Source organism: Oncorhynchus tshawytscha, linkage group LG25 (assembly GCF_018296145.1).
Source record: "Oncorhynchus tshawytscha isolate Ot180627B linkage group LG25, Otsh_v2.0, whole genome shotgun sequence".
Classification (NCBI taxonomy): Eukaryota; Metazoa; Chordata; class Actinopteri; order Salmoniformes; family Salmonidae; genus Oncorhynchus; species Oncorhynchus tshawytscha.
The window spans coordinates 15328751-15352612 of record NC_056453.1 but is presented as its reverse complement, the minus strand read 5'-3'; the positions used below and the strand labels follow the sequence as shown (position 1 = coordinate 15352612).

Genomic DNA, 23862 nt, shown 5'->3' with positions numbered 1-23862 from the left:
TTAGATACTATTGCACAGGGGGTCCCTATTGTAAACTGGATCTCTTTCCTCCATTGGAAAAGCCTATAAGACTGTCCAACTTTAGCTACTTCAAGTTGTCCTACTTTAGCTAGCTACAGTATGATTGGTAAAGTGGGACATCAACAACAAAAAATGGGCAACTTTATTATGCATTACATCACAATTTGGGACAGTCTATTATTTGACAGTTTTATAAACTTAACATCAAAAAAAAGAAAAAAAGCTATGTCACTGATCTGTGCTTTGCGTGGTGAGCTTCCTGTTTAAGGCTTGCTCTGCCCTCTCTATGATGTAACACCAGTTATGTGATTTTGGTCATGTGGTTTCTCTGCAAGGGCTTAGTAACAATAGTTTAGATTTTCTCTCGTCAGACCAAGAAATAAACACCTCAGGATATATTTTTTGTAGTTGTATAGCCATCTCTCTGTAAAGTTGTAAAGAAAGGAATATATACAGATGGGTCTATGAATGTACTTGATGTTGGCCCCAAATACGCCAAGCTCGGTTAGACAGGGGCTGAGTTGGAGTGGCGTCCGCAGTCTCAGGAGGAAGTTGTGAACAGGCCGGGCTGAACCTTGTCCATCAGATCATAAACCAGCCATACTCAACTGGCGGACTGCAGTCCGGATCTGCAACCAGAACAGGGTCAATACCAATTTATTTAAAAATTTTACTTAGTCAGGCTTTCAATATAATGCTGTTGAGAGTTGCAATAATAGAATGCACAAGGTGCCATTTCGAAATGTGGTAGTGCATGGGCAGTGGTCATTTACAGACAGATGTGAAGGTTGGTAAATTAGGCTAACTATCTATCTAAATCTTATTGTGGCCAATTGATTTTGTTGAGTCACTCAGGTATTATACACACATAAGACATGACAACATGTAGAGAATTTCAGGAGATTAGCTTTAAAATTGCAAAAAGTTATCTCCGCCTCATGGCAAAATGTGTAGAATTGCAAGAAATTATCTTAAAAACAGAAACATTTTCTTTCCACCAACAACAGGGGTGTGAACAGTTTGGGGTTGAGCGGTGGGGGTTTGTTACTATGACGATAAATTACAATATCCATCCGGACCTTTTCCACCTAGGACCTTCTCCAATAGTAGTTGAGTAGACTACCCCTGATATAGGCCATCCTCTCAGTGCTCTGCTTCACACCCTCCACTAGTAACTGACAGATCTCAGCTACAAAGATGTTGTTGCCTACAGGAGAGGAATTCATCAGCAGACAGGCCAGAGCTTGACTGAGGGCACATTCAAGCAGAAACATTTTTGTCTAGTCAGTGACCATCATTGGTCACCGACTTTTAAAGTGTGAACTTTGCAAAAACCATATGATGAAAGGTCATGCAATTTTTTGATGAAGATGCCTTCAAGTCACTGCAGATGCTGCTCACCTACTTCTTTGTGTGGTTTTCGGGCAGACAAGACACTTTGTTGTACAGTTGAAGTCGGAAGTTTACATACACCTTAGCCAAATACATTTAAAATCAGTTTTTCACAAATCCTGACATTTAATCCTAGTCCCTGTCTTAGGTCAGTGAGGATCACCACTTTATTGTAAGAATGTGAAATGTCTGAATAATAGTAGAGTGATTTATTTCAGCTTTTATTTCTTTCATCACATTCCCAGTGGGTCAGAAGTTTACATACACTCAATAAGTATTTGGCAGCATTGCCGTTAAATTGTTTAAATTGTTCAAATGTTTTGGGGAGCCTTCCACAAGCTTCACACAATAAGTTGGGTGAATTTAGGCCCATTCCTCCTGACAGAGCTGGTGTAACTGAGTCAGGTTTGTAGGCCTCCTGGCTCGCACACACTTTCAGTTCTGCCCACAAATCTTCTATAGGATTGACGTCAGGGCTTTATGATGGCCACTCCAATACCTTGACTTTGTTGTCCTTAAGCCATTTTGCCACAATTTTGGAAGTATGCTTGTGGTTATTGTCCATTTGGAAGACCAATTTGCGACCAAGCTTTAACTTCCTGACTGATGTTTTGAGATGTTGCTTCAATATATCCACATCATTTTCCTGCCTCATGATGCCATCTATTTTGTGAAGTGCACCAGTCCCTCCTGCAGCAAAGCCCCCCCACAACATGATGCTGCCACCCCAATGCTTCACGGTTGGGATGGTGTTCTTCAGCTTGAAAGCTTCCCCCCTTTTCCTCCAAACATAACGATGGTCATTATGGCCAAACAGTTATATTTTTGTTTCATCAGACCAGAGGGCATTCCTCCAAAAAGTGCGATCTTTGTCCCCATGTGCAGTTGCAAACCGTAGTCTGGCTTTTTTATGGCGGTTTTGGAGCAGTGGCTTCTTCCTTGCTGAGCGGCCTTTCAGGTTATGTCGATATTGGACACGTTTTACTGTGGATATAGATACTTTTGTACCTGTTTCCTCCAGCATCTTCACAAGGTCCTTTGCTGTTGTTCTGGGATTGATTTGCACTTTTCGCACCAAAGTATGTTCATCTCTAGGAGACAGAACGCGTCTCCTTCCTGAGCGGTATGACGGCTGCGTGGTCCCATGGTGTTTGTACTTGCGTACTATTGTTTGTACAGATGAACGTGGTACCTTCAGGTGTTTGGAAATTGCTCCCAAGGATGAACCAGACTTGTGGAGGTCTACAAAACAAAAACAAGATTGCTAAATAGCCAATAAAATGGCTACCTGCATTGACCCTTTTTTGCACTGACTCTGTGCACACACTGGAATCCACTCACACACTCACACATACTTACACTGACAAACCAACACACACACACACAAAGAAGAGGTATTCGGAGTGGGCCTCTAGTATTTCTTTTGATTTCCCCATGATGTCAAGCAAAGAGGCACTGAGTTTGAAGGTAGACCTTGAAATACATCCACATGTACACCTCTAATTGACTCAAATGATGTCAATCAGTCTGTCAGAAACTTCTAAAGCCATGACATAATTTTCTGGAATTTTCCAAGCTGTTTAAAGGCACAGTCAACTTAGTGTATGTAAACTTCTGACCCACTGGAATTGTGATACAGTGAATTATAAGTGAAATAATCTGTCTGTCAACAATTCTTGGAAAAATGACTTGTGTCATGCACAAAGTAGATGTCCTAACCGATTTGCCAAAACTATAGTATGTTAACAAGAGATTTGTGGAGTGGTTGAAAAACAAGTTTTAATGACTCCAACCTAAGTGTATGTAAACACTCCACGTTTTCCACCGAAACTACACATTCCTTTGTCCCATGCCACCCTGCACACTTCGTACACCTCGGAATCTCCCTCCTACATACTGATGCAACATGACCATAACCTTGGAACCTGAAACACCGTAGTTGGTTCGGAACAAAAGCTCTTACGGGATAACTGATATACTCTAGCATGATATTATCCAGCAAACACTCAAAACACTGAGGATCCTCAACTTCAGTCGATCCACCTCTCAGGGATTATCACCATGGCTGTTTACATTCCGCCCCAAGCCGACGCCAAAAAGGCTCTCAAAGATCTTCATTGGACCTGGAGACTGCATTCCTGGAGGCAGTGTTCATTGTTGCAGGGGACTTTAACAAAAGTAACTTGAGAACCCGTGCTCCCAAATTATTGCCAACACATCGACTGTCTAACTCATGGACATTCTACTCTTGACCACTGCTAGACGTCTTTTCGTCACGGGTATAAGGCCCCCTTTCTGTCCATGACTCTATCTTGCTTCTCCCGCCTACAAACAAAAACTCAAGATGGATGTTCCGGTGGTCAGGTCTGTACAGCGTTGGTCGAACCAATCAGAATTCACGCTCCAAGACTGTTGATCACATGGACTGAAATATGTCCCATGTCACCTCTGGAGATAATATCAATGAATACGCTGACTCAGTCACCTGATTCATAAAAAAATGCATAGATTACATGACACTGATAATGTCTTTAAAAACGGTTCCCGAATCAAAAACCGTGGATTGATAGCAGCCTTGTAGGAAAACTGAAAGAGCGAGATGCTGATTATAAACAGGGCAAGGTGACCGGGAACAATAGTTTGGTTAAACAGTATAAATACAACCTACGCAGATCGATCAAGATGGCGAAACACGTATAGGGACAAAGTGGAGGAGCAATTTAGCAGGTTGGACACAAGGCGTATGTGGCTCCTAACGATCACGGATTACAAAAAGAAAGCCAGACACATTGCAGTCACCAACGCCACCCTACTGGAGGAGCTAAGCCCCCTTTTCTCACGATTCGAGCTGGCGAGGAGAGCCCCCAATGACAACGTGGGTTGCACACGCACAGTCTCCACAGTGGACGTATGTAAGTCATTCAAACGTGTTAACCCTCGTAAGGCTGCCGGCCAAGACGGCATCCCTAGCCGTGCCCTCAGAGCATGTGCAGACCAGCTGGCTATTGTGTTCTTGGACATTTTCAATCTCTCCCTAGCTCAGGCCACTATACCCACCTGCTTCAAGATGTCCATTATCCTACCTGTGGCAAAGAAAGGGAAAGTAACTGAACTGAATGACTATCGACCAGTAGCACTCACTTCCGTCATCATGAAGTGCTTCGAGAGGCTAGTCAAAGACCATATGACCTCCTCCCTCCCTGACACACTCAGGCCTTCCGCCCTGGCAGATGCACGGACGACGCAATCGCTATTGCACTTCCCTTACCTACCTGGACAAAAAGATTGCATATATGCGGATGCTGTTTATCGACTACAGCTCGGCTTTCAATACCATAGTTCCCTATAAGCTCATTACAAAGCTCACGGCCCTGGTTCTGAACTCCTCCCTTATGCAACTGGAAGTCCTGGACTTCCTGATGGGCGTCCCCCAGGTAGTGGAGATGGGCAACATTAACTCCTTGACACAGATTCTCAACACGGGTGCCCCACAATGGTGCGTCCTCAGTCACCTCCTGTATTCCCTGTATACCCACGACTGCATAGCCTCACACAGTTCCAACTCCATCATCAGAGAAGCTGAAATGGGTGAACCACACGGACACCGTGGTGAAGAAGGCACGACTGTGACTCTTCAACTTCAGGAGGCTGAAGAAATTTGTCCTGTCTCCGAGGGCCCTCACAGTGTCTACAGGAACACCATTGAGAGTATACTGCCAGGCTGCATCACAGCCTGGTACGACAACTCCATTGCCGTGGACTGCAAGCGCTTCAGAGGGTGATACATGCAGTCGAACGCACCATTGGGTGCACACTGCGTGCCCTACAGGACACCTACAACAACAGGTGCTTCAGGGACCCCAGCGACCCAAGCCATGCCCTGTTCTTCCCACTTCAATAATTCAGAGGCGGGCAGTACAGGAGCTTCATGGACAAAACTGGAAGACTGGCCAATAGTTTCTACCCTCAGACCATCAGGCTGCCAAATAGCCACCACTAGTCAGCTACCTGCTCCCCACTCCCCCTATCTACATTTCCCCCCACACCCCCTCAGCGGTAGACCTTACATGCTGCTCCCCATGGACATTTTCCCCCACCTCCCCAAATTACTTTTACTCTGCCACCACCCCAACGACATTCATCCCTATTGCAGTTGTTAGTATGTATATTGTGGATTTTTAAAAATTAGAATTGTAGTGTTTACTTCACTTGGTCCCCACACCCCCTCAATGGTCATGCTCCTCCCCCCTATGGTCAGTCCCCAACACCCTCTAAGCAGTCTTTACTCTGCCTCCACCCCAATGGACATGTATTTATTCATCACTGCTAGTTATGATGTATACTGAACAAAAATATAAATGCAATATGCAATAATATCAAAGATTTTGAGTAAGGAATATATAAGGAAATCAGTCGATTGGAATAAATAAATTAGGCCAAAATCTATGGATTTCGCATGACTGGGCAAGGGCACAACCATTGGTGGGCCAGGCTGAGCCAATCAGAATGAGTTTTTCCCCACAAAATGGCTTTATTACAGACAGAAATAATCCTCACTTTCATCAGTTGTACATGTGGCTGGTCTCAGATGATCCCGCAGGTGAAGAAGCTGGCAGTGGAGGTCCTGGTTACATGTGGTCTGCGGTTGCGAGGCCAGTTGGATGTACTGCCAAATTCTCTAATTTGAAGTTGGAGGAGCTTATGGTAAAGAAATTAACATTCAATTACCTGGCAACAGCTCTGGTGGACATTCCTGCAGTCAGCATGCCAATTGCACGCTCCCTCAAAACTTGAGACATCTGTGGCATTGTGTTGTGTGATAAAACTGCACATTTTAGAGTGGCCTTTTATTGTCCCCAGCACAAGGTGCACTTGTGTAATGGTCATGCTGTTTAATCAGCTTCTTAATATGCCACACCTGTCAGGTGGATGGATTATCGTGTCAAAGGAGAAATGCTCACTAACAGGAATGTAAACATATATGCACAACATTTTAGATTGGCCAATAGAGAAATAAGATTTTTTGCATCTTTTATTTCAGCTAATATATTTTTGTTCAGTATATGTAGTGCTATTTCTATTGTTGTTTTTTACCATCCTGTGCCTAAGATTTCCACACCTGCAACCCTGTATATGTGACTACTAAACACCCTGAATCTGAATCTCTGAACACTCAATGCCACCCCAGTTATTACTATTTTCAGTGGCTCTGTTTCGGAGAGCAAAGCAGAGCACAGCTCTCGTCACAAAACGTTGTACCCTCTCCATATGTGCAGCAGACACAAATCACCTTCTGGATACTTTGACAAAACTCAACTCCTTTACTCAGTCTGATACCACAAATGGATTGACCAAAAGGCATGGATCCACTTTATCCATGAATCGTACTCCCACTGGGCCAGAGTAATCTCAGGCATTTTCCTGATCATTGGGGTTAGGCTCAGAAGCCTTCACCTCACCTGTTGTACAGGTTCAATTTCCCGAGAATTCACTATCCGTCGACTGCTCAGGGTTTTTAGGACCGTAACATGTCTCCTGTATTTGACTAAAAGGAGAAAGTATTTGGCTTCCATTTCGCAGGTGTCAGTTTGGGTTTGAACCTGGCGCCTATCCCGCCTCGTGTCATCTCACCCAATACTGCAAGTCACACTCCACCTGCTCATACTAACAAAACAGCTGTTAGAATTGTAAGTATATGTATGTCCCTTAAGGTCCTTGTGTAATTGTAATGTGATATTGTACCCCTAGCTCGATTGTCCATTGTTTGTAATCAATGTATGCTTGTGTTCCCTCATGTGCTTTATGTATTGATTTGTTGTTAATAAATAAAAAAATAAACTCCACCTGCTCATCTGTGCCATCACTTCCTTGTCACCTGAGTAGGCCTAACAAACATGTGACCAGTGACGTTCAACTCCACATGAGTGTCCCTACTGTACAAAACAAGTTACAACTTTCCAAGACAGACAGCAGATACATATTCAGTTCGGAAATAAGCAGGCCTAAAAAAGATTTAACAATTTTTGTTTAGTAGATAAGGACAGCACCATGATGAAGTAGAATCAACCTCTGAGACTGAAACAATAAAATGTTAGATACGATTTTAGGGAGATTGATAACTGCAATAGGAAACTTTACGTTCCATACACTGTTAAAGGTGTAATAAACCATAGATTTACATAATTCACAACCTTAATTTAACCTCCCTGTTGTTATTGAGCGCTCAGCTGACGCAGTGTCCGGATGTGGACGTGGCAGACAGCTACCTACGACAGTTCCGGTGCGAATGTCCGCTTGGAGAGAAACCAGAGAGGAAAGGATTAGCGAAACACCCCAGGACGGACATCGGCAATAGTTTGACGGCCACTGGCCTTCGGAACCGGTTGTGAGCAGGGACAACCGATCTCTTGGCTAACTCGTTATTTTATCCAGTTTTGAGGTGAGTGTCGAGTTGTATCTTGGTGAAGTATTTCAGTTCCTTTAAAGACAACCTATTAGAAATCGGTGGTAGCATAGCTAGCTAGGTAAATAGCTACCTAACGTCAGCAGGATACTGGCTGTACGCTCCATTATTTAGCTGATTCAGTTGCTGCGAGTGCTGATTCTTGTCATGAATCAACTCCGTGTATGTAGGCCCAAAGACGTCAACTGACATGAAGGTTAGCTAGCTAGTGGTGTTTTACTCAAGGCCGTGTATAGAAGCTGATTGTTTCTCTGATCACAAAAATGAATATTGATTTAGCTACCGTAGCCCGGTGAAATGCGACATGGGTTAGCTAGCCAACTAGAACTAGCCTTAGTTACCCGCGCTAGTTAACGCAACGAGACTGCTTGTCTCTAGCTGGTAGTTAAACGTTAGTTCACGGGACAACAACCTAAAATACCTCTCCTCTCTTGTCCATTGAAGTTGAACACATTTTAGCGGGCTGTATAGCTCAAGCAAATTAGCCGTTTGAACGATAACCAGTTGCTAAACAGACGTTGGCTATCCAATGAACTTTAGCCAGCCAGCCAGCCGTAGCTCAGCACGTTTGACAGTTTCTTCCTTCAACAGGCCCGTTACGCTCGGTAGCTAACGCTAACTGTTAATAGCTACAGTACACAGATCCAACGGTATTGTATTTCTAGCCGTGGCACCTGTTACCTTGAATTATTTAAAGAGCTGTGTCGAATGAACCCGTGTTTATCATCATATAATAATGCTACAGCCGAGGTGGCTAGTTAGCTAAGGTAACCAGTGCAGTGGCTAGTCCTTAATCATGACTCTCAGTGCCATTACACCACACAAGTCATTGGATGAAGGCTGGGGTACGGATTTGGAAGCATAAGGACCTTATATTTTAATATTGACAAGAAAGAAGAAAAAAATCTAAAAACAATAGGTTAAATTGATACACTTAAAAAAATATATATATAAGTTAGTTAGTTAGGGTTCCCACACAAGTATAAATGTCCATGTTACAGGATTGCTTAGGAAAAACGGATAAACGACAGAGTGGACTGCATGTGCTAATTAACGTTAGCTATCTGCTTCCTCCCCCGAACACCTGTGTAAATGGCAGACTGTTGTCACCGAACAATGCTGTCGGCTGAAACTGTGTTTAAACGGTGTACACTAAGTGTGTAGTTTGCGTTTGTGAAATTATTTTTGATGTAATATGAAAGTATAGGGATTTATGTTTCTAGAACCATATTGCAATGGAGAATCGAACATGTAAGGTCCTTGGACTAAGGAGCGACTTTAAGGCACCTTTAGTTCAATATTGGGCTAACCAGTGGCTAATAGATGCAAATTCTGTTAGATGAGGCCAGCAAGTCAATGAGTTAGCATCCAGGTCAGGTCTAGGCAGACTAGGTTAATGCCTTTAACCAGATTTTCAACCTCTTAGATGTAAAGTCCTCTGTTTAGGGGACCTGTGTGGTTCTGGTACTGGTTCCGACTGTCATTTTTGCATATAAATCGATCTGTGGACACCACAGCTTGCATTGAGCGATAGCCCTGGTTCCCACACACAGTAGTATATATTTTTGTGTGACGTAGGATGTGAAATATGAAAACACTGGGATGTCCCTCCTACCATTTAATTTGCTCTTCCGACTGTCCAACTCCTGGCTGAACCTTACATCACAGCCACTGACAAAGCACATGCCTGCAATCCTTACACCATAGCGCAGCAGTCGAGTGGTTTCATCACTATAGCACATTCAGAGATCAATTTGTAGCCAAGTCTAAGTCCAAAAGGCTCCTTAACAGCTTCTACCCCCAAGCCATAAGACTGCTGAACAATTAATCAAATGGCCACCCGGACTACTTATCTTAACCCCAACCCCTTTGTTTTTAAACTGCTGCTACTCACTGTTTATCATCTATGCACAGTCACTTTACTTAGTACTTAGATTATTTAGTACATATTTTCTGGACTCTGTTTTCTTAACTGTATTGTTGGTTATGGGCTTGTAAAGTAAGCATTTCACGGTAAGTGACAAAGAATTTTATTTGAATAAAAATAAGTCATGGATTTTTTTACATACACTTTCTGTTTGTCAGAGATGGATGAGATTAATATTAGGTGAAAGGTGAGTTCCTGGACGAGTTCAGGAAGCCAAGCAAGAGCTAGCTCTGTGTGACGTTCAGAGGTCAGGGCAGATGTTTTGATCAAGAGAGACATTTAGAGAATTAGCACATTTTCTCTAACACCGAACATGCAAATATGTATTTTACAGTTATAAGGTAGGGGAAAGCGTTTAGTTGGTGGCTTTATAATTTGCTTATGCTTTATTTAGAAAGCATATGTCATTTCAAGCCTTATTCAAACAGTTTTGTTGAATAGGAAATGCGTCATAAAATATTTCTTATTTTATCACATTTCTACTGTGTACGTGAGCTTGTGTCTTCCAAAAGTGGCTACACCCCAGCAATTCAAAACTATTTTAACCAGAAAGGTGAGATTAACTTTATTGGAGTATGCAGCATTACTAGTTATTCTTTATGGCCCTCTCATGAGAAATAATTTGCTACATTTAGATTACATGTAACCACATTTGATGTTTTAAAGTTGCACTATGCAGAAATCGCTCCTCCATTTCCTGGTTTCAAAAATTCTACTAGTTCCCCTAATTTCAGCTTATTTGACACAACAAGTAGTCATAAACGGCTGTGAGATATTTTCCATAACCACAAATATTCTATTTTCAGCTGTTTGAAGCTGGTGGACGTCACCGAATGTAAAATACAACGTTTAAGAACAGGAAGCATAGAAATAGCGCACATAGAACATATCTAACACTTAGACTGGCTTTCAATGGGAACGACAGATCTAGAACTCACATTTCTATGTGGATTTGGTTGGGTTGCCCAAAAACGAGCATATTGCATCTTTAAAAGAAAGATGTGTTGTTGGTGAGGTAGCTAACAGGCTTTTTGACAAGTGGGTGGTGTAGCTTGGCCTCTAGTGTCAGTGTACAGAGGACAGGACACTATTCTATCCATTATATGGCTGTCAGCTTGGTTATAGCCAGTCACATGATATTTGATTAAGCCTTGTGTGTCAACAAGGTCTGTCGATTGATCCTACTTGTGCTGTATAGCTAGGGTTAAAATTTTGTTCACATAAAGAGAAATTAGGTTAGGTGTGTTTTTGAAGTTAGTGAATTGGGGAAAAACCTGACCTGTTTGCCAAAATCAGATTGCCCTGTCAGGCCGATGTAGGCGGGGCCAAGTGTGCTAAGTATGGCTGGTCGATATGGCCTAAAAATCATATTTTCAACCTTATGTGCAATTTACGATATATATCTAAATTGTTTTCATGTTTTCTCTAAGCTTTGTGGTAGCAATTTTAAAGGTCAAACACATGGCTGTCTGTGTGTAAATGGGATGGTGGACAGACGCAGCAGAAGGAGCACAGGAGTTATGACCAAAAAGACATTAGAATATGCAAAAGGAGAGAATGTTTTCTGGACACTGTGCAGGTTTGGGGCTGTGACTATTTAGCTAATGGTGCTGAGCAATTTAGTGCTTTTTGAGGTCTGTTTTGGTTTTGGTTGGATTATATATATTTTTTTAAACATTAAATGCATTATGAAATAATGACACTAAACTGATTTTAGAGCTTTTTAATGGAGATTCCAAAGCCCAAAATAGTGAATATTCAATTGGCGAAACAGAACACATTCCATTGTCTCTGTCTGGTCCACATTGGGTAGACATCAATTGAAAAATAGGAACTTACTATAAAATAATGAAATGTTTCAGTTGTATATATTATTGTTTTTTTATTTGAATGTTTTGAATTCCTTTAAAGTTATCATCTCTGCTCAGGTAGTAGCCAAACAAACTTATCTCTGTGCTCCCCATACTGTACTGTCTTGGGTCATCCTATTTAGCAAGGCTAGCCTGCCTTAGAAAGCTGCAGAGCTGTCTCCCAGTCATTTGACTAGTTCTTCAAAGTAGATATATAAGGCATCCTTTCACAAGCTCTCTCTATCCTTCTCATCATGCATTCTGCTCTCATGCGATCAGTTTAGATAAACACAGACCAACGTAGCAGGCATAAAAGTGTATCCCTCCAGAGATCTGTATAAAATGACGAGATGTTCATGTCTCCGCCCTAACAATAGGAGTTGTCCCAAAGGCGGGAAGGCAGGCGACAAGATTAGGTCCAAAATAAGACCATAGAAAAGCTTTGGGCTTATTTTGGACAGATTTTGCCCGAGAGTTAAACCTCTCGCATTGCTTCTTCCTCTCCGATCCATCTCTGCCTGAGCCAGAAACTGGTGCAGTGGAGTATGGTCGTTGTAGTTAATTACCACATTTCTGCACTGAACTAGGTTGAATATTTGCTTAATGAAAACAACGCCTTTCAGTGTCCCACTTAGTTCTTGACTTGATTTCTCTTGAGAATAATTTGATTACTCTCTAGAGAAATGGTGTTGGCTCACAAACCTGACCTGAATGGAATTTAACTATTTGAACAGATGTTGGTCAATTAGTAGTTTAAATGTTTCATAACTCTAGTGTCTTTCTCTCTACTGCAGTGATCTGACACATGATAGGATGCTCTCTAGGAATTTGCTCTCAGCTGTCCAGATCGTTCACATCAGCACTGATGGAGAGCGAGATGAGGACGCTATTGAGATGGAGCCCATGTCTTAAGTGTTGGCCTGGAGCCCTACAGTACTATACTGACTCCAGTACACAGGGGCTGGCCGGGTTATGCTGAGTGGGCATATTTTCCCTCTAGGGGAACCTTTATGGATTCTACATCAACCTTTTTTTTTCTCCCCACCTTGACTTTAAATTATTCGGCTCAGATAGCCAGGGTTCACTTCCAACAACCGGGCACAAAGCAGGGCACGCCCTGGAACTTCAATAGATCCACGCTGGCCCAGACTAGTATTGTTAGGGCAGTGAAGTCAAAGGTATAAATCAAACCCTGCTTGGGGTGCTAAATGCATGTTAACCTCTCCCAGCTCCAGGTATGAACTGAGAATGAATGTGAACCAGCAGACTCCCATGGCGTCTCCGTACGGCCCGCCCCAGCCTGGCTATGGCCAGCCCAGCTACGCTCCCCTGGGAGGGGGCTACCCTGGCCCCTACGGACCCTACAACGGGCCCGCTACAGCCTACCAGCCTGGGGCTCCACCACAAGGTAAGTCTCTCTCTTTCCTTAACCCTAACCCACCTCTTCTGTCTCGCAAGCGATTCTGTCTCTGTTTCTCTCCCTCCTCCCACGAGCTAGCTTACAGTCTGCAAGGTAAAACTTGTCTCTGTCCCTCTTTCTCTGAACCCATCGCAAAGTCCACCCCCTGCCTTTCCCACCATCTTTTTCTGGCAGCTCGTGTGTGTTTGGATGTGGTTGATTGTAGTGTGAATGCATCAACAACCATAGGGATTCTAGTTGCTCCTACTCCTGTTTGTGTGTGTGTGGAGACCTGCGTGAATAAGCATATTATGCGTGTATGTGTTCCTCCATTCTCCCTGGCTTTCTACATTCCTATTCTTGCCTCTGTACACTGTCTCTTTCCTTTCTTGTCTTTCAGGTTACTCTCCCTATGCCAGTTTTCCCTCTAAGGCTGTGGCAGCTAACCCTGTCTCTGACCTGTCCTCTCCTCTTGACTTAGGTAACTGCTCGCTCTCTCTCTCTGCCGCCCCTCTCCCCTACCTACATGCTTCTACAGCCTGCTGATTATTTGGGTTCCCATGGCCCACTTGAAGTTCAAAATCTAAGGTGTAGGTTTCTCACCTGAGATGACTAGCTTCAGGATGACTCATTTGACCAACGAGTGGCGTGAATCTATGCAGGTTTTTCTGTCTGGGAGTAGGCCTAATCATATCTTTAACGTTGATGACGTAATGGTCATCCTAGCTGATCGTTAGGACGTTCTGAATGCCATCCGCTGTGCTTCAAACCTGTGGTCATTTGCAGGCAGGTGCCTAACTCCCCCCTCTCTCTCAGGACCTGCCAGAGGCCCCCTTACCTCTGCCCCCCGTCCAGTCTCCACCCCCCAGGCGTACTCCCAGTATCCCCAGGGAGACTCTCAGAACGGACCCCCACTTATGGATCACTCTATGGCCCAGCCAGCTCACAGGTCAGACCACACACACACACAGTATATATAATAGACAGCGTTGTGTGTGTGTGAAGGTGTGTATGTGACAAGTTGTTTGTGTGTCCAGGTCGCCAGTGTCTCAGCCATATAGCCAAGGTGCTATGAACTTGTCCGGGCCACACCCCTCCTACTCCCAGCAGTACGGTGCTCCGCCCCCCATGCAACAAGTTACCAATCAGATGTCAGGGATGCAGATCGGGTCCGGTCCCCCCACCTCTGTTGGGCCTGGATATGGTAAGAAATGGATTGATTGACGAATTTCGTGCCAAACTTTGCGCCAGCTAAACACAATCCTAGTTACCTGAATTTTCTTTCTCCAGCTCACCATCCCAGCTCCCAGCCTCCAATCAGTGCTGCATACTCCTCTGCAGCCCCACCCTCCTATACGCAAGCTCCTCCCCCATTGTCTGCTGCCCCCTCCCAGCCTCCCCTCCCAGTGAACCTGCAGCCTCCCAGCCTTACTATGGTGGCCCCCTCCCCCCAACAACAACCCTTCCCCTCTGCCCACCATCTCTCCCAACCCTTTGTCTCCTCCTCTCCATACTTGGGCCCTCCCAGCCAACCTCAGGCCCCTCCAGTCTCCCAACAGCAGTCCTTCCCACCTGGCCCCCCTGCTCAGCAACCCTTCCCCAACTCCGCCCCTCCTCCAGTCACCCAGGCCTCCTACTCTGGTCCCCCTCCTCTCACCCAGCACTCTTTCCCTCCCTCCTCCCAATCTGGCCCCTTCCCACCTATCTCTATATCCCCTTCCCAGTACCCAGGTCCACAGCCCCAGTCCCAACCCGGACCCCCTCCCTTCCACTCTGGGCCCTCTCCTCGAGGCCCCATTCCACCCCCCTCCATGTCCCAGCAGCAGGCCAATCACCTTCCCCCCGGCCCCATGCAGCAACAGCAGCCTCCTCAGCCTGGCATGCAGGGAGGATACCCAACCCAGCAGAATGGTGAGTACACCATGTTCAAACCCCTGTTCATCTTCTGCTAGACCACTAGCTTGCTTTTGGCAAGTCTGGAGTTTTTGTAATAGAATGTATTTGGCAGTCAGAATGGATGTGGAAATCAAATGTCATTCTAGTCAAATCAATCAAATCTAATGTTATTTGTCACATGCTTCGTAAACAACCGGTGTAGACGAACAGTGAAGTGTTTTACTTACAGGACCATTTCCAACACTGCGGAGTTAAAGATATAAAATAAAACATAGAAATAGTGACACTATGAATAAATACATGGTGAATAACACAAGTAAAAATAACATGGCTATATACAGTATACCAGTACCAAGTCAATGTGCTGGAGTACAAGGTAATTAAAGTATACATGTACAAATAGGTAGGGGTAAAGTGACTAGGAACATAATTACAAATAGTTTGGAGTGCAGTGTGGAGTGCAATATCATCTGTGGCTCTGTTGGGGCGGTATGCGAATTAGAGAGTGGGTCCAGGGTGTCTGGGACGTCACGTCTGCCAGCTAATGAACGTAAGCCCACCCTGTCGAGTTTATAATCGATCAATACTTTCTTCCTCAGGTGCGTTTGGGCAGCCTAGAGGGCCCCAGCCCGGCTATGCAGGCCCGCAATATCCCGTGCAACAGAACTACGGAGCAGGCCCTGCCCCTGCACCCGCTCCCCCTGCACAGAAGAGACTGGACCCTGATTCCATCCCCAGCCCGGTAAGGCACACACACAATCCGTCCTGGTAACACACGCTCACTTTATCTTGTGATAGTGTATTGGTGATAATGATGTTAGGTATTGGACTGTATGTTGTGTGTGTGCGCGCAGTCTAACAGTTTAACCCAGTCTGTTGAGCATGTGCATCAAACACAGAGGATTTGCTTGCCTTCTCTCTGAGGACTGACTAATCTATAACCAATAATCACAGAATCAGTCAGGGAGTTAATAATCCTGCTACCGAGTTATTTACGTCCTCTTCTCTCTGTCCCCTGTTTTCTGTTGGTTTTGTTTGATTTGATAATTTGCTGGACAAATCTCTGTTGTGAATGTAAAGCAAGCGTCTGAGCTGCCGGCTGTGCAGAAATCGAGACATAGAATAGACCCAGACGCTATCCCCAGCCCAGTAAGTCCTGTCTACCTCCTAACCCCTATGCCCTTCCCCTTAACCTATTATCCTTAGTGCTGAGCGATTAACTGAAATGTGTTTATTTACGTTTTTTTTAAATAACTAATTGACCGACATTGGTTCAATTATTTGAATTCCATTTGTTTTATTTTGTTTTCTGAGCTCAATGTGCTATATCTCTATAAAGATTTCATGTTGTCCAACTCATCATAGTTAAGCGCAAGAAAAAGTTGCAATTAACTACAATGACCAGAATACAATGTGCCTCCAGCTGCCTGTTCTCATTGGTTCTTGCCCCAGGCAAGCCTGTGGGTCCAGCAGAAAGACGAGGAGAGGAAGAGCGATAGACACGAGGGATAGAGAGCAGTTGCTTAAGTATCTCTACCTGACAAAACATCTTATTGATTGATGGTTCTTATTTAGCGGTCTTAAACATATTCACTATGCGGTCCAACTCATCCCAAACCGACTAAATTGGGTTGAGGTCAGGTGATTGTGGAGGCCAGGTCATCTGATGCAGCACTCCATCACTCTTCTACTTGGTCAAATAGCCCCTAAACAGCCTGAAGGTGTGTTGGGTCATTGTCCTGTTAAAAAAACAAATGATAGTCCCACTAAGTGGAAACCAGATGGGATGGCGTATCGCTGCAGAATGCTGTGGTAGCCGTGCCGGTTATGTGTGCCTTGAATTCTAAATAAATAACTGATGGTGACACCAGCGACGCACCATAACACCACCACCTCCATGCTTCACGGTGGGAACCACCCATGTGGAGATCATCCATTAACCTACTACACGTCTCACAAAGACGCAGCAGCTGGAACCAAAAATCTCAAATTTGGACTCGTCAGACCAAAGGACAGATTTCTACAGGTCTAATGTCCATTGCTCGTGTTTCTTGGCCCAAGCAAGTCTCTTCTTATTATTGGTTTCCTTTTAAAAGTGGCTTCTTTGCAGCAATTTGACCATGAAGGCCTGATTCACACAGACTCCTCTGAACAGTTGATGTTGAGATGTGTCTTTTACTTGAACTCTGAAGAATTTATTTGGGCTGCATTTTCTGAGGCCGGTAACTCTAATGAACTTATCCTCCGCAGCAGAGGCAGCTCTGGGTATTCCTTTCCTGTAGCGGTCCTCATGAGAGCCAGTTTCATCATAGCGCTTAATGGTTTTTGCGACTGCACTTGAAGAAACTTTAAAAGTTCTTGAAATTTTCCGAATTGACTGACCTTCATGTCTTAAAGTAATGATGGACTGTCGTCTCTTTGCTTATTTGAGCTGTTCTTGTCATAATATGGACTTGGTGTTTTACCAAATAGGGCTATTTTGTCACAACACAACTGATTGCCTCAAATGCATAAAGAAGTTAAAAGTTCATTTGTGGACTTTCTTTCCAAGGCACACCTGTTAAAGCAGGTGACTACCTCATGAAGCTGGTTCAGAGAATGCCTCGATGACAGCTTGACACTCTTGGCAAAGGATGGCTACTTTGAAGAATCTGAAATATAAAATATATATTTTAATTTTTTAACACTTTTTTTTTTTTTTTTTGATTACTGCATGATTGCATATGTTCATGTTTTCACTAATCTACAATGTAAAAAAAGGAAAACCCTTGAATGAGTAGGTGAGTCCATACTTTTGACAGGTACTGTATATACACAAGTAAGCTGCCCCATGTCAACCGTTTAAGAGCAACAATGGCTCAGCCACGAAGTGGTAGGCCACACAAGCTCACAGAACGGGACCGCCGAGTGCTGAAGCGCGTAGCGATTAAAAATTCCCTGTCCTTGGGTGCAACACTTATTCCCGAGTTCCAAACTGCCTCTGGAAGCAATGTCAGCACAATAACTGTTAGTAGGGAGCTTCATGAAATGGGTTTCCATTGCCAAGCAGCTGTACACAAGCCTAAGATCATGCGCAATGCCAAGCGTCGGCTGGAGTGGTGTAAAGCTCATCGCCGTTGGACTCTGGAGCAGTGGAACCGTCTTCTCTGGAGTGATGAATCACACTTCACCATCTGGCAGTCTGACTGACAAATGTTTTTTTTCACATGCCAGGAGAGTGCTACCTGCCTCAATGCATAATTCCAACTGTAAAGTTTGGTGGAGGAGGGATAATGGTCTGGGCTGTTTTTCATGGTTTGGGCTAGGCCCCTTAGTTCCAGTGAAGGGAAATATTATCGCTACAGCATACAATGATATTCTAGAGGAATCTATGCTTCCAACTTTGGCAGCAGTTTGGGGAAGGCCCTTTTCTGTTTCAGCATGACAATGCCCCCGTGCACAAAGTGAGGTCCATACAGAAATGTTTTTTTGTCGAACGGTGTGGAAGGACTTGCCTGCTCCGAGCCCTGACCTCAACCCCATCGAACACTTTTGAATTGGAATGCTGACTGCGAGCCAGACCTAATCGCCCAACATCAGTACCCGACCTCACTAATGCTCTTGTGGCTGAATGGATGCAAGTCCCCGCAGTAATGTTCCAACATCTAGTGGAAAGCCTTCCCAGAAGAGTGGAGGCTGTTATAGCAGCAAGGGGGGACTCCATATTAATGCCCATGATTTTAGAATGAAATGTACAGCAAGCAAGTGTCCACATACTTTTGGTGATGTAGTGTAGATGGCTGGCTGTTACTACCTGAGCACAGATGATATGATGACTTGGAATGAAATAGTAAGTCTTCAAATAAAGTGAGAGAAAGGTAATCCCCTGTTGAATAAAGTAATGTGAGAAAAAAATGCTTATTATTAAGTGATAAATGTAATGGCCAGTCTGCTCTCATTGGAGTTTCATGAAATAGTCATCGTACTAAAAAGAAATGTCATTTACAGTGCATTCGGAAAAGTTTCAGACCCCTTGACTTTTTCCACATTCTGTTATGTTAAGGCCTTTTTAATCAACTTTAGAAAATATAGTTTTTTTTCTCCCCCCTCATCATTCTACACACAATAACCCCATTGCATAACTTTTTCCTCTGTACTTTGTTGAAGTGCCTTAAGCAGCGATTACAGCCTTGAGTCTTCTTGGGTATGATGCTACAAGCTTGGCACACCTGTATCTGGGGAGTTTATCTAATTCTTCTCTGCAGATCCTCTCAAGCTGTGTCAGGTTGGATATGGGGAGCATCGCTGCACAGATATTTTCAGGTCTCTCCAGAGATGTTTGGTTGGATTCAAGTCTGGGCTCAGGCCAATCAAGGACATTCAGAGAATTGTCTTAAAGCCACTCCTGCGTTGTCTTGACTGTGTTTAGTGTCTTTGCCCCCTGTTGGAAAGTGAACCTTTGCCCCATTCTGAGCTCTCTGGAGCAGGTTCATCAAGGATCTCTGTACTTTGCTCCGTTCATCTTTCCCTTGATCCTGTCCCTGCCCCACATCATGATTTTGCCACCACCATGCTTCACCTTAAGGATGGTGCCAGGTTTCCTCCAGGTGTGAATCTTGGCATTCAGGCCAAAGAGTTCTTGGTATCATCAGACCAGAGAATCTCGTTTCTCATGGTCTAAGAGTCCTTTAGGTGCCTTTTGGCAAACTCCAAGCAGGCTGTCCATGTGCCTTTTACTGAGGAGTGGCTTCTGTCTGGCCACTCTACCATAAAGGCCTGATTTGGTGGAGTGCTGCAGGGATGGCCGTCCTTCTGGAAGGTTCTCCTCTGTGGAGATGGGAGCTCTGTCAGTGACCGTTGGGTTCTTGATCACCTCCCTGACCAAGGCCCTTATCCCCCGGCTCAGTTTGGCCGTGCAGCCAGTTCTAGGAAGAGTTCCAAATGTCTTCCATTTAAGAATGATGGAGGCCATTGTGTTCTTGGGGACCTTCAATGCTGCAGAAATGTTTTGGTACCCTTACCCCAGATCTGTGCCTCGACACAGTCCTGTCTCGGAACTCTACGGCCAATCCTTCAATCTGGCTTGGTTTTTGCTCTGACATGCACTGTCAACTGTGGGACCTTTTTATATAGACAGGTGTGTACCTTTCCAAATCATGTCCAATCAATTGAATTCTACAATCAAGTTGTAGAAACGTCTCAAGGATGATCAATGGAAACAGGATGCATGTGAGCTCAATTTCAAGTCTCATAACAAAGGGTCTGAATACTTATATAAGGTGTTTCTGTTTGATTTTTGTATACATTTGCAAACATGTCAACCTGTAACGCTTTAATGTAACATTGTGGAAAAAGGGAAGAGGTCTGAGTACTTTCCAAATGCGCTGTACACAACCAAAATATTTTATTTAAGGAAAGTAATGTGAATAAGTGATTGTTGGAGCCTAATAAGTTGTTTTACCATCAATTGTTTTATGCTATGCTGTTACAGCATTGAACCCACATATTGCATCATTTTTGAGGGGGAACTGAAATTAAAGAACCTCAAAGCACACAGCTCAGCACACAGCTCAGCACTACCTTATCTCCAGCCCAGCAGTCTTCTCTGTAACTGCTACAACCCTAACCTTTGAACCCAGACCCTCTGAAGCATACCAATGTTACTATGCCTGACCAGCAGGTCATTGGTGCGTTCTGACCCCCCCCACACCTCTTCTCTTCATCCTCGCATGCCAGCCTGCAGTGTCTCACACACGACTCACCCATAATTCCTTGCTTTCTGACATTTGCCCACAATTCCTAGCACCCTGAAATTAGCCCAAATTCCTTGCATTTTTTTGTTGTCCACAATCATGCTACATCTGCGTATTAAGCCCTCCCTAGTAGTGTTGGTGTGTTGTGCACTGTTGCCATGGTTGCTGTGTCATTGTGTTTATATTATAGAATGGTTTTTGGTTCATCTTCTCTGTTCTCTTTGGGAGATCTGTTATTTTTTTAACTCTCCTGCAGGAGAATAGGTTTGTGTGTGGTGGATAGATTCTTCCCCTGCATGTCTTTTATACTCCACCCTCTGTCAAATTAACATTAGTGTGTCTGTAAAACTCGCTTTCTCGTTCTACCTCAGATTCAGGTGATTGAGGATGACCGGGTCAACAAGAGCAGTGAGCCGTTCACCACTGGGGTCAAAGGTCAGGCTCCACCCCTGGTCACCACCAACTTCCAGGTGAAAGACCAGGGCAATGCCAGCCCGCGGTTCATCCGCTGTACAGCCTACAACATGCCCTGCACCGCCGACATGGCCAAACAGTCCCAGGTCCCCTTGGCCGCTGTAATCAAACCCCTGGCTATGCTGCCCCCCGACGAGGTGAGACACACACACCCCCTCAATCTCCTCTGGTCTGTTCTCCTCTCAAAACACTCTCTTACGTCTTGCTCGCTGTCTCTCTCGTATGTGTTTAATTTGTTCGCACAAATCGGAGGCCTCCGCCGTTTCTTGGTTTGAACTATGGTATAAGATGCTAAACAGACCCCCCCCCCTCTCTCTCTCTCAGACCCCTCCGTACATCGTGGACCATGGGGACGGCGGTCCTATCCGCTGTAACCGCTGTAAGGCCTACATGTGTCCCTACATGCAGTTCATCGAGGGCGGACGCCGCTTCCAGTGTGGCTTCTGCAGCTGCGTCACAGAGGGTATGTGCGCGTGGGTGATATTGTGTGTGTCTGACGTCAGCGTTATTTTTTGTTATAACACTCCCTCTTTCTCTCTCCCATAGTTCCTCCCCACTACTTCCAGCATCTGGACCACACAGGGAAGAGGGTGGACTGCTACGATCGGCCAGAGCTCTCTCAGGGCAGCTATGAGTTTGTGGCCACCGTCGACTATTGTAAGGTAGGCGTCTACTTTTAGAAAAGACTGGAGGCCCGTAGCGTTGCGCTATTTTGGAGCAGGAGATTTTCATGAAGAGCCAGGTTCTGTCGTCACAATGACCAGGTTTGGCACATAGCAGAGATTCTCGACCAAAGAAAGGCTGTGCCGTTATGTAATATGTGAACTGTCTCGTCTAAATTCTTCTTTCACTCTCTCTCTCTCTCTCTCGTTCTCTCCTCCTTTCTCTCTCTCAGAACAATAAGCTCCCCCAGCCCCCATCGTTCATCTTCTTCATCGATGTGTCTTACAACGCCGTGAAGAGCGGCATGGTTAACATCGTCTGTCAGGAGCTCAAGACTCTACTGGACTACCTGCCCAGGTACACCCACACACACACTATTCACCCATGTAAACACACACCCACTAGCTAATTAATGACATTTGCTCCCCCCCCCAACTCACCCTCCAGGGAGAATCCAGAGGCAGACTCGGTGGTGCGTGTGGGTTTTGTGACCTACAACAAGGTGTTGCACTTCTACAACGTCAAGTCCAGCCTGGCCCAGCCCCAGATGATGGTGGTCAGTGACGTCAGTGACATGTTCCTCCCTCTGCTCGACGGCTTCCTGGTCGGCGTCAACGACAGCCGGATGGTCATCGAGAGGTACGCAAGCGCACACATCTCCACCGGGGCTCCAGACTTAAGATTCCCGTCGTGGCACCTATCCCGTGATCTAATCTCACAGCACCAATGTTCTGTAAAACAGTAGGAAGGGTAGGAAGTCACTGTCAGTTGCTACAGAATAAGGGGAAAACGCATAAATATGCTAAGCATTGTGTAAATGACTTGGAGTCATCTTCTTCTTCAGTGCTTTATTAAGGAGTGCAATCAACAACTGAGATGACATTTAAGAAATGAATTGTTTCATCTAGCATGTTGTGATTCAAACTATTTTGATGCGCATCCTAATCCAGTGGTTGTCATGTATTTTGGGTTGACAATTAGGCTGTTATATTTTACTGTTAAAATAGGTTCAATAGAGATTCATTTGCCTACATCTTTATGTGCACTAATATCATTGGATACTTTTTGGGGGGCTAATTCACCCCCTAGGTGGGAACTCAAAACACATTTTCTAGATCGCTAACTCGAAGTATAAAACCCACTGCTAGTAGTCATATGTTAATCTAACAGCAAATGTGATGTCCTAAAATAAAAAAAAACTGCAGTTGTAGCCTACTACCAAAAACCTGTGCAAATGTAATGGCTGCTCTCAAAGCCATATCAAATACCAGGGTTGTAAAATAGTTGCTATTTAGCTTCATAGTCAAAGTTGAGAAAGTGTACCTACATAAAGCTCAGAACCTCCTCTCAGCGTTACACAGGATACCTGTGTTTTTACCCTGCAATTGGATTTGAAAATGTTATACAATCAGAATGCTTTTTTTTTTTTTTTTCCGGGAAAGGCTGTGAGAGGCTCGCTCATCACAGTGGCAGGCGGCAGAGGAGGCAGCCGCAGGGCATGAACTTTCATTAGATGAATCATCAGGATAATGCACTTTACTGTTTGACCAAATCATGGCTTAAGCCTCCCCCAAAAAATAGGAAGATTGAGAAATATCACATTTAATTTAATCGCACAGCTAAGCCAACGGGTCACTGTCTGGAGCCCTGGTAAACACACATGAACATTTATATCCATCACATGTATTGAAGCAGATTTCTCATCTGTCCAGACTTTGCAACTGGTTTAAGTTGTGTAGACTCATTTGGTGTGTGTGTGTGTGTGTGTGTGTGTCAGTTTGCTAGACCAGATTCCGGAGATGTTTGCAGACACCAGGGAGACTGAGACGGTGTTTGGACCAGTCATTCAGGCAGGACTGGAGGCACTGAAGGCTGCAGACTGTGCCGGGAAGCTGTTTGTGTTCCACTCCACTCTGCCCATCGCTGAGGCTCCTGGGAAACTGAAGAATAGAGAGGACAAGAAACTAGTGGGAACAGACAAGGAGAAGGTACACACAAACACATTGATACACTCATACACATGTATTCTCACACACACACACATA

The 23862-nt window shown here is 44.5% G+C and overlaps 1 protein-coding gene across 4 annotated transcripts in view; it reads left to right on the top strand.

Moving 5' to 3' along the window:
* Nucleotides 1-7646: 7646 nt before the first annotated feature.
* The window catches only part of sec24c (SEC24 homolog C, COPII coat complex component), a 31710-nt gene continuing 15494 nt past the window's right edge, over nucleotides 7647-23862 (top strand). Inside the window, exons 1-14 of one of the 4 annotated variants that reach the window (XM_042305996.1) lie at nucleotides 7647-7852; nucleotides 12883-13061; nucleotides 13453-13533; nucleotides 13869-14001; nucleotides 14090-14256; nucleotides 14343-14963; nucleotides 15548-15690; nucleotides 16029-16097; nucleotides 21052-21291; nucleotides 21479-21617; nucleotides 21701-21816; nucleotides 22050-22174; nucleotides 22265-22456; nucleotides 23595-23805. In XM_042305996.1, the coding sequence (XP_042161930.1) occupies nucleotides 12902-13061; nucleotides 13453-13533; nucleotides 13869-14001; nucleotides 14090-14256; nucleotides 14343-14963; nucleotides 15548-15690; nucleotides 16029-16097; nucleotides 21052-21291; nucleotides 21479-21617; nucleotides 21701-21816; nucleotides 22050-22174; nucleotides 22265-22456; nucleotides 23595-23805 (2397 nt within the window). In that variant the 5' untranslated portion in view covers nucleotides 7647-7852; nucleotides 12883-12901. The remainder of the gene's footprint in view (nucleotides 7853-12882; nucleotides 13062-13452; nucleotides 13534-13868; nucleotides 14002-14089; nucleotides 14257-14342; nucleotides 14964-15547; nucleotides 15691-16028; nucleotides 16098-21051; nucleotides 21292-21478; nucleotides 21618-21700; nucleotides 21817-22049; nucleotides 22175-22264; nucleotides 22457-23594; nucleotides 23806-23862) is intronic. The other 3 variants (XM_042305999.1, XM_042305998.1, XM_042306000.1) reach the window with 3 other exon arrangements.